General features: G+C 32.3%; 1 protein-coding gene across 1 annotated transcript in view; it reads right to left on the reverse strand.

Moving 5' to 3' along the window:
- The window catches only part of LOTGIDRAFT_174338 (hypothetical protein), a gene marked incomplete at both ends in the record, with an annotated part of 21314 nt that extends 9434 nt beyond the window's left edge, over positions 1-11880 (reverse strand). The window contains 15 exons of the mRNA XM_009052943.1: positions 52-145; positions 545-629; positions 1869-1970; positions 2611-2771; positions 3145-3337; positions 5050-5222; positions 5862-6008; positions 6189-6284; positions 6474-6634; positions 7318-7451; positions 7879-8000; positions 8623-8693; positions 10280-10331; positions 10860-11007; positions 11816-11880. Coding sequence (XP_009051191.1) covers positions 52-145; positions 545-629; positions 1869-1970; positions 2611-2771; positions 3145-3337; positions 5050-5222; positions 5862-6008; positions 6189-6284; positions 6474-6634; positions 7318-7451; positions 7879-8000; positions 8623-8693; positions 10280-10331; positions 10860-11007; positions 11816-11880 — 1804 coding nt within the window. The remainder of the gene's footprint in view (positions 1-51; positions 146-544; positions 630-1868; positions 1971-2610; positions 2772-3144; positions 3338-5049; positions 5223-5861; positions 6009-6188; positions 6285-6473; positions 6635-7317; positions 7452-7878; positions 8001-8622; positions 8694-10279; positions 10332-10859; positions 11008-11815) is intronic.
- Between the last annotated feature and the right edge of the window lie 8 nt (positions 11881-11888).

Consider the following 11888-nt stretch of genomic DNA (forward strand, 5'->3'; position numbering starts at 1 on the left):
CCTAGTCTCGGAGCAGTTTATACTCTATAGAATATATTATTTAAAGGATACAAGTTAAAACATCGTAAGATAGTGAAGTCTGATATTTTAAACAATCTACAACTGGTCCAATAAAATTATCGTATCTCTGAATCTGAGATAAAACCTGAAACAAACAATAAAATTAAAATAAAAATAAAATTCTGTTCTTTATTTCTAATCCTGATTAAATTGTATCTACCAATTATCCACAGAGCACTTTGATTTTTTTCTAACATAAATGTTTTTTTCCTTGTCAATCTTTCAAGTTGAATAACTGACAAGATAGAAACAAGAATTCTGAGGAACACTGTAGCTAGAAAATATAGATGCTTTGCCATGTTAAAAAGGGAAGAATTGAATACACCAGATAGAGCCAAATCATTATTTATTTTTACATGGGAAACAATGATTGAGTCTTGGTAACTAATGTTTAGAGTTTTACATCTACTGTAAAATCATACAAGAGAATGCATAAATAGAATTAGCTGAATGTTTGGTAAAAATATTCTATAATACTACTTACAAATTCAAAGACAATGGCAGGATTACTATGACACAGTTTTCCCAACTGTCTTCCTGATTGTTTTACATTTTCCTTGGCCAGACGTCTACAAAAACAACAACATAGACAGATTTTATTTTACAAGTTTTCTTGAGGTAACATTTAAGATAATATTGAACTTTTTCTCGAAAATGGCATCAAACACTGCTATTATACTCGCAGAATACTGTCAGTATACCAAGCAATCTGTTAGCTAGTTAGATACGAATGTTTGTATGTTCTAGACCCATTCTGACCACAGAAAACTATCATTGTACCAAGCAATCTGTTAGCTAGTTAGACACGATAGTTTGGTATGTTCTAGTCCCCTTCTGACCACAGAAAACGGTCATTATCCCAAGCAATTTGTTAGCTAGTTGGACACGATAGTCTGGTATGTTCTAGTCCCCTTCTGACCACAGAAAACTGTCAGTATACCAAGCAATCTGGTAGCTAGTTGGACATGATAGTCTGGTATGATCTAGTCCCCTTCTGACCACAGAAAACTGTCATTGTACCAAGCAATCTGCTAGCTAGTTGGACACGATAGTTTGGTATGTTCTAGTCCCCTTCTGACCACAGAAAACTGTCATTGTACCAAGCAATCTGCTAGCTAGTTGGACACGATAGTTTGGTATGATCTAGTCCCCTTCTGACCACAGAAAACTGTCATTGTACCAAGCAATCTGCTAGCTAGTTGGACAAGATAGTTTGGTATGATCTAGTCCCCTTCTGACCACAGAAAACTGTCATTGTACCAAGCAATCTGCTAGCTAGTTGGACATGATAGTCTGGTATGTTCTAGTCCCCTTCTGACCACAGAAAACTGTCATTGTACCAAGCAATCTGCTAGCTAGTTGGACACGCTAGTTTGGTATGTTCTAGTCCCCTTCTGACCACAGAAAACTGTCATTGTACCAAGCAATCTGCTAGCTAGTTGGACACGATAGTTTGGTATGATCTAGTCCCCTTCTGACCACAGAAAACTGTCATTGTACCAAGCAATCTGCTAGCTAGTTGGACAAGATAGTTTGGTATGATCTAGTCCCCTTCTGACCACAGAAAACTGTCATTGTACCAAGCAATCTGCTAGCTAGTTGGACACGATAGTTTGGTATGTTCTAGTCCCATTCAGACTACAGAATACTGTCATTGTACCAAGCAATCTGTTAGCTAGTTTGACACAATAGTTTGGTATGTTCTAGTCCCATTCTGACTACAGAAAACTGTCAGTATACCAAGCAATCTGTTAGCTAGTTAGACATGATAGTCTGGTATGTTCTAGTATTATTATTACTGTACTTACTTCATGATATATTTAGTTTTTTCAAGACAATCAGCTTTAGATCGAACTAGACAGGATTGTTGAGAATAGAGTTCATTCTTCCATCTACCATATAGCCGATATCTAAAATATACAGGGTATAAAATATATTATTCATCGTAGTTTAATCATTCTTAAAATAGAGAATGTGGAACTTGTTATTTTACTTTATCACGTTGCCACACCTTCAACAACAAAGGACCCTCTTTCTCAAAGTATCCTAGATTAATACACAAGCTTTAACATGATGAATTAACTACTTGATAACGTCAAAAATAACTATTTTCTTCACTTAAAGTGTTGTAAGAACTTTTGAGAAACAGGGTCCTCGGACCTTTTTCTGGAAAACTTAACTTAGGATGATTTTAGTGTTTCAATCATCTGATTGGTCAATTACTAAAATTGATTTAAAACTTAAATTCAGTTGTGTTGTCCAATCAGATTACTGTATTTCTTAAAATCTGGATTTTTATCCTATTCAAGTTTTCGAACACAAGGCCCCTGATCTAATTAAAGGAGTGTACCATTGATATCTTTATGCATTTATTGGCAAAAAAATAAGTCAACAATTCTGTATGTAATATAGATATAAAGTCAGAGGTGCTGGGAATAGTTCAGATTGAGAGATCTCTCCACTGTATCCTGTTTTATAAAATATAAACTCAAATGTTAACAAAATTACATCTATCTTCCGTTTTCTGCATGTGATTAAAACTTTACATACCTGATTTCATAAGGGTAAAGTTTAAGTAAAGACCAGAGTTCCTCTGATAATGAACAGTTACTAGTTAATAAAGACAGGCTGGGGAATATCACACAATCTAGAATATTGAGGAAACCATAATACGCTATATCATCTGATACTTTCACTTCTTTATTATTCCTCTATAATAAAAAACAACATCATTTAGTTATTTTAGTTCATTTACCAACAATGTTAATGATAAGATACAATCAGGTTTACTTTAAATTAGGGCTTTCAGCATAAAGGACATTTATAATAGGTATTAGGGGATGACTCTCGAAAGCACTGGCACAGGCATCTGAATTTTTTTCTACCTTGTTATTGAAGAGATTAAATTGGATTGAAAGCAAGTAAATACAGCCAATCACAGTTAAGACAGAAATTTTGTAAACACCTAAAAAAATAATTATCATTCATTCTGTCGTGTATTTTATTCATACATGGGGGTAACACATGGATCATGTGATCAAAAGTAAATTGATGAATATTCATATTAATATAAACTCTGCCTACCTTAATCATATAAGTTTTACCGAGTCGAACTAGCTTCATAAATAAAACAGGATCAATAGAAGTATGAGCACCAAGATAATATAACATAGGGAAGGCAGTATCATATAATTCACGATATGATTGTACAGGAGATATACACAGTTGATCTATATTTACTTTCTTCTTACACAGCTGGGGTGGTAACATAGTGTTACTGAAATAAATACATACCTCTCTCATAACTATCACTTAATGCGTTCAGGAGTACAACTGTACTTAATTTTACAGACTGTCAAATAAAATTACACCAAACTTTCGTTCTGTTTTTATTACTTTTTATTCATTATATAACCACTTCACTTAGGGTCTAACAACAGCCCTCTTTAACCTTTTGACTTAACTCAATGGTGTCTGCTTTAACCAATCAATTGTCGGTAAATGAGGGCAAACTAACTGAAGTAGCTGTTTCAAAAATAAAATAAAAGCTAATGGAAAAAGGGAACGAATTTTTGGTGTAATTTTAATTTAATTTTATAGGGATGAGTTGGCAATGTTCTGTTACTGGAGTAAAAACTCTCGACATATATCATTAATAATACAATAGTTTTTAAAACAGTTACTGACTTTTACACAGTTGACATAGTAACATAGAGTTGGAATAACTATCAAATATTGCTAAAAACAAACACGAAGAAAGGGCCAAGACCTTTTGTACAGGTATCCACAATCCTGTTGTTTCATCCTATCATGTCTTCTAAACCAAAACCCAGGATGATTTGAATGGATTTTACAAGAAATATTTAATAAAAGGATAACTCTAAAGAATCACAAGATATATAGATATACTATTTCTGACATTTATTAACTCAACGTCTTTCACATGTTCATACAGACAGTGTTATCAAATATTATATAGAATCACTAGATATATAGATATACTATTTCTGACATTTATTAACTCAACATTTCACATGCTCATACAGACAGTGTTATCTAATATTATATAGAATCACAAGATATATAGATATACTATTTCTAACATTTATTAACTCAACGTTTCACATGTTCATACAGACAGTGTTATCAAATATTATATAGAATCACTAGATATATAGATATACTATTTCTGACATTTATTAACTCAACGTCTTTCACATGTTCATACAGACAGTGTTATCAAATATTATATAGAATCACTAGATATATAGATATACTATTTCTGACATTTATTAACTCAACATTTCACATGCTCATACAGACAGTGTTATCAAATATTATATAGAATCACTAGATATATAGATATACTATTTCTGACATTTATTAACTCAACATTTCACATGCTCATACAGACAGTGTTATCAAATATTATATAGAATCACTAGATATATAGATATACTATTTCTGACATTTATTAACTCAACATTTCACATGTTCATACAGACAGTGTTATCTAATATTATAAAGAATCACTAGATATATAGATATACTATTTCTGACATTTATTAACTCAACGTTTCACATGCTCATACAGACAGTGTTATCAAATATTATATAGAATCACTAGATATATAGATATACTATTTCTGACATTTATTAACTCAACATTTCACATGTTCATACAGACAGTGTTATCAAGAGAAGTGAATATTATAACAAGACTAACAATATATATAGTAAATAAATGAGTAACAATTAACAGTATAAAGGGACCACAGGATAACTCTAGTGTCTAGTAATCTGAATGGAAAAATTACCAACATGGATTTTAAGTCTAGCTTATTAACCAATCATAAAACAATGTCTTAAATTTGGAATCATGTTTTTTTGTGTAGTAAGATCCTGAGACAAACAATGTTGTCAATGACGCACGAACATGTGAACAAATTGAGAAAATCTCCACATAAATTGATAGATAAGTCTGCTTACCTTCTATAAAGAGGCTCTATAACTTGATGAACTAATGAACAGAGAGCTCTAGCTATAGGGGGATGAGATCCAGGGAAAAACTCAGGTAGTTTATCTAGAATACTCCTGGCATGTTCCCATACACCAATCTTTAATAACGCCACACAGATTCCTAGTTTCTGATTATTTTCTCTCTAAAACAACAAATAACATAATATTCAATGGTAAGAGGATTGAAGAAAGAACATACAACTATCTTATATACTTTTTCTTTAGGTGGCTAATGACAGGTTTTTTTCTTTCATTCCCTCATCAATTCTAGCCAAGCTGGAAGGGCTATATCGGAAGACAACCTAATGAAGACAGATAATGTCACACAGTCTGGTGTTTCAATCTTGAATAAGTCATCTTCACATATAATTCAATTCAACCCAGCTGTAAATGGGTACGGATAATCTGGGAAAGATCAATGCCTTAACTGTGAACCTAAGATGTTATCCTTGTAAAATATAGTAGTATTTATTCCTTTCTTTATTTTGTTATCTTTTGAACTGCTCCTTTCTCAAATTAATAGAGCCCTTTACCTTCCTCAACTTTACAGATAGTTTTAGTGTTTTTCTTTCATAACATTTAATCATACCAATTGCTTTTTTAGATAAATAAATCCTGCATCTTTCATAAATCAAATTGAGCCATGTCCCTTGTCTCCATAATCTTGTCTAGGGTTTCACGCTCCCTTTGTTTCTCCACTACTTGTTGTATTCTATTATCGTTAATAAAATTGAGCTCTATCTCAAAATGAATCTGATAAGACAGTGTTTTTATTAACTTACCAGATCAGTTTTAGTTAAATCTTCTTTATCCTTGTCTTCATCTTTCTTATCAGATAATATAACTAGATTCATTTTCTTAGCGTACGTTCTAGCATCACTTAATTCTGTCTTGTGAAAATCTACAATGGCACTGTCTTCTGGTAACAACTAAAAAACAAAGATAAAAAATACATTCTGATTTCCAGTTTAACTAAATAAGGTTCAATATTATCAGTTTTATAACACTCTCTGCTAGTAAAAACTAAAGAAAAATCAATTCCTATGACATACTGAAATTTCAGGTATTTTTTTCAGTTTTTTGGTTAACAAATCCCTACAAGTACTTACATGAGGATAAAGTTCGTTAAGGTCCAATAAATCATGTTTTAATAACAATGCTGTAACTTTATATAGAGATGATGGCGTCTCCATTCCCTGCGTCGGCTGAAAATATCATTTAAAATCTAAATTTCAATATCTTAATATACCTTCAATAGTGGAGCATAACAATATACATGTTAGGGCTCTCATTTAAAACCAAATATTAGGTGGTATTGTTCCAAAATAAAAAAAATACCATTGGTCAGAAAAATAGAGGAATTCTTCTAAATAGAAGAAGTTTTAATAACTTACCTCATAAAAATGAAATCTGAATCCCATAACCTGACAGAGGGTTGATTTATCAGTCATATAAGATCGTAATAACGGTACGTAGAAATCTTCAGACTCCAGATTACACTCGAACGCTTCTAACATAATATCTAATACACGGTTAGGATCTAAATCAAAACATCCTATAAAATATAACAATACAATCTACAGTCTGTCTATTTATAATATGTTAATATTGTCTGCTAGTGATATGATTGTGGTCTGAAAGGAAGTATGTAAAGAGTTATGTATGAGAGGAGGCAAGAGATGGCGAGAGTGAAGAAGAGGTTATGAGATTGGCGGGGTTTATTACTATGTTTATTAGTGAAATAAAAGTGTAAAAGACATTGTGTATTATCACTTTAACACAAACCCAATTTAATACCTTACATACATATATTTGTCAGAGCTCGGGAGATTACAGACTTTGACACTTTAACACTGATAACAATAAAACTCTCTAGTCTGAGATATCTCACTACCATCTATTTTATCTTACTTTTCAATGATTGGAGAAAAGATTTAATCATAATATATGTTGCTTACACTATACTCCTTCTTTAACTAATCTAGACCACTGTTGTTTTCTTATTGCTATACTGACAACATGGCCGAAATCTCGGAATCCTGATTGAGAGAGACCGATAATCAATCTTAATTTGGTAATCGATACCCTGCCCTAGTAATGACATGTATGAAACCCAATAATACTATACTGTATGTCGTGATTTTGTTCAATCAATACTAATATATTAATAGCTACTATCAGTTTATTTGGTATGAGGCTTTAGATGGAATGGTGGACCAGTTTATACTTAACACTTACCTATCAATGATTTGATGTTTTCTAGAACTTGTGTATATGTTATTTTATCTGTTATTTCTTGATTTAGTTCAGCTACCAGTTTAGAATAACCTTCACTTTCCTCTCGTAATAAATTAAACTTCTGTTGTTTATAGCTGAAATACGTGCACAGCTTTTATAATACTGGTGAAAAATCTTTAATGTTTCTGGTACTGTAGTTTTAAGTAGTTTTAAGGGAAACATCAGTGCAAAAATCAGATTTTGAGGGTATACATTACTTTTATTAGAATTGCTCATTTCATTTAGGATAAAAACATAGAAATTTCGATTTTCTTTAAAATCATAACTGAAATAAAGTTTCACGTCTCACTATTCTGCACACGTTTGGGAAATTGATCGACATCGGTGGCATCAGCCTCCTCTTTTGAGGGATCTTTAACATGCACAGCCTGCAGCACACATGGCCTGAGTCTACTGTCTTACTGCGGCCTGAATCACTGGCAGAGGATAACCAGGCTTAAAAACCTTGACTCATGCCTGTATTAAAAACAATTGTTCAGAAGAAAGACAATAGATACTTACTATAACCTGGTTTTAGTTTTAACATATCTCTGTTGAAATAGTTGTTTTGATTGTATTACATGTATAGCTTCTAACGTCTCTAGATCAAACCTTTCTTTCATCAATGGTTCAGTTATAAGAGACTGAAATTATAACATAAAATAATACAAGAACTGAAATACATGTATTTCAAAATACTACAGCATTATCAACTCTCTGCAACAAACTATTAATTGTCAGGACAAAATATAATATCAACATGAGCTACTGGTATTTTTAACTAGAATAAAAAAATTGACATATTCATACATATATAGTGACTCAGGTGTTCCAAAAGATAGAGCATTCCCTGCTATCAATTCCTCAAAAAGAGATGGTAAAGAGGTTTTCTAGAAAAAAATTGTGTATCAGGGACAATGAAAACATCAATTTGCACCATTCCAAGTTTCAATCAGACGTCTGTGGTTCCTACAATTCCACTTAAACTTAAGCATTTATGACGTCACTAATCGCTTTATCACATAAGGACTTCACGATTAGTGACATCATAAAACGTTTAGTTTAAGTGAAATTGCAGGAACTACAGACGTCTGATTGACTATGGGAATGGTGCAAATTGAATCTATCAGTGTTCCCGATACACATAAAAAAAAATTCAGAAAACCTCTTTACAGTCTCTTTAAAGATGTACAGAGAAACTTGTTCGTGTCCTTTGATGCAGTAGTTTATAAATACACGAAGATACAGATTCTAAAAAAAACTTACGCAGCAGGCAGCTAATAGAGATATGCATCTTTCTCTGGTTGTTTTATCGTCATGGCAACTCGTTTCCACATCTGTAAGAATTGGGTAATATACCCCAGGGTAAAACAAAAATAACAGAAAAAAAAAGAAAACCAAAAAATATATGAAAATACAATCCTACGAATGTACAATTCATAACATTTTATCCAATTTTTATCAGAAGTGTGTTTGAAAACTCATATTTCCTGTTGAATCTATTTCAGCTACACATTTCTTCAAATGGACAATAAACAAAACTTAATCTTTAGAAATATTTTAGTTTTCAAATTTCAAATCATTTTTGTTGAATCTGTGAGAAACTAAGCGTAAGTTTGTTTTAAATGGACATTAGCTTTGTCATTAAAAATATTAATTTGTCTGAGCGGATGTTTGAAATATTGTATTATTATCTTTATCTTTATCATTAGATCACATTTACTAGAGGACCGACAGTTTCATCTTTTTACTGTTTTATTAAATAACTCATTTATATTCATAGAGATATTAATCTTTTCTTTTTTTTTTTCATTACGATGGACAATTAACTAAATTATTTTAAAATTAAATCCAGGGAAATTTGTTGTATGATGATTTGTGTTATTACTGGTCAGATTTGGTAATGTTTGGTATTGGAGAATTCAGAAGCATCTGGTACATCATCCGTTATCAACGATCTATCAATGATCTGGACAAGGGTGGGTGGATTGGTAAGGAATGGATGGTTCAAGACTCAAGAAAGATAGGTAGGTTATCTAGAGGTGCCTTCATTCTGAACTTCCTTCACTGATGATTCAAGCATACCAGAATAGGTAATAAAACCATGATGAACTAAGTGATCTGGTCCACAATCATTTTACAAGAGATGTAGAGAGAAGATAAAGATTTGCTCGGAATAACTTCAGAGTGGACAGACAGAAAAGAATGCAAATCTTCCCATTGAATATAGCATATCCTTCTGCAGTTTGGTACCAAAACATAATTCAGAATTTTAAATCCAAAGCTTACTTCCATTATGAAGAGGAATTCAAAATTTTATAAAGTTCCATCACTATCTAGCTAATTTTACTTATCATTTGATTTTTTTATAAACGAATTTAAATAGCCAAAATAACACACAGAAACAAAGTCTTTAATCTAATTCTCATTCAGAGTTCTTTCTATAAAACAGTCCTAAACTTCACTGAAATTTGAGAATTCAGGGCAATATGACCAACATATAAATTGTGTCCTAACTAATCAAGCACTTTTCAAGAATTTGTAATAATGTTCCTCATTCACATGATTCGATCCAAAGATTTCAACATTTTCAACAGTCTTATTTCAATTTTTCACCTTTTTTAAGAACTCGTTGAATTTTATATCAAATGCCAAAATAATATTTAGAATACGAATTAAATTTTCAAATTGGTGGTTCACATATCCACATTACTTCTGTAATCCAATTTAACTACAACCAGAACTCAATCTCCATTCTTGCAGAAGATCTTTTCCACTTCTTGGTGAAATCAGGCAGAATTTGATGATACAAATCCAAAGATATATACCACATAAAAAAACCTGTAACCACAATACACGATTAGAATAATAAGAGTCTAAAACATTGAGAATTGAAAGAATTGAAAAAGGTATCAACCATTACCAAGAATTGACAAAACGTCGGCCACAACAGAGCTGATTCCTTTAACATGATCCTGAAAAATTCAAAAAAAACACAATAAGAAGAAATTCCTAAGCTTTCACTTTGAAATCCATTACCACATTATATATTCACTATTTTTGGCATATGACATGGTTAGAAATATAAACTTATTACCACCATTGAAACAATCGCTTTGCATTTCTGAATTAATTGTTTATCTTGTAAATCTCTCCAGAAGTAGGTAATTTTCTATCAAATTGATGTATTCCAATGCTGAAATCCACAGTCCCTACTTGTGACCTTGGCCAATGCTTCTATAACAGAGTATCTCTTATAAAACCTTATACCACCATAAATGTAATACCATTGACTTTTTTGTGGCATCATGTGCCATAATGTGTTATACATTCCAATGTATATGAATGACATTATGAGCCTAACATCCATTTTTTGTATTGCAAAACATCAAAGATCTTCGCAAATTTTGAGAATCATTAAACAATGGTTGAAATGGAAGGTGTGAAAAATTGGCAAGTAAGATAAATTTGTATCTGCAACATTGGGTTATAAAACAACTTACATCTATTTCCATCAGAGTGGACACACATTGGTCTTCTTTAATCATTCCCTTTACGACCCCATTACACAACTCATACAGCGCCCTCTGTAGGCTCTTCTTATTCTGACTATAAACACTCTCCAGCCCCAGCGCTCGACATGACTTTATACTAAAATAGAAAGATATGTATATGATGATTTGTTGAGACTACAATGTCCAAGAGGCTAGATGGTTATAAAAGGAAAATTATAGTTCAAAAGACAAAGATGATGCAGATTTCAATACCGGTACATATACCTCAATTAGCACTATTCCAATTTTCAATCAGATATATGTGGTTCCTGCAATTGTTTCATTACGTCACTAATCGCAAAAGGCTTTTGTGATACAAGCCTATTTTGCGAATAGTGACATCATCAAACGCTTAGTTTTAGTGGAATTGCTGGAACCACAGAAATCTGATTGAAAATCGGAATGGTGTAAATTGATGCTATCAGTATCAGTGTCCCCAACACACATACAAAATTAATATTGTAACAATTCATTTCGGTACGGTACATGCTTTTGTGATAGTGATTGCTGCCAAGGCAAAAAGAAGCTAGACTACTAGGCCTAATTAAAATGACATTAGAATGGCAACAGATGCCGGTGATTCTTGATTATTTGAACCGAGTATTTGAACAGTACTGCCAGTCATGAGCTCCAATAGTCAAATCAACAGCTATGTTATGACAGCTATCAAGTAGGCAGCTGGCAAAAATACTGGTAAAAGAAATCACTCCATCAAGGCCGGGAAACCCATGAACAGAGACCCGGTCAAGATACCAACACAAGACACAAGTTTTCATTTTAATTTCAAAAAGGGTACTTTTCTTTAGACCGTTCACCGATCAAACCATTAAAGTTAAAGTGATCAGTATGATGCATCATATTCTTGTTTACTAATTCACAAAGTTTAGCCCTTCAAAAACACTTACAACTCTGACTTTCCAGACTTTTCCCATGTCTTGCCCGCATCTGCAGACAAAAACATCGTCGCCATTTTTTCTC

This window comes from Lottia gigantea, assembly GCF_000327385.1.
Source record: "Lottia gigantea unplaced genomic scaffold LOTGIsca_192, whole genome shotgun sequence".
NCBI lineage: Eukaryota > Metazoa > Mollusca > Gastropoda > Lottiidae > Lottia > Lottia gigantea.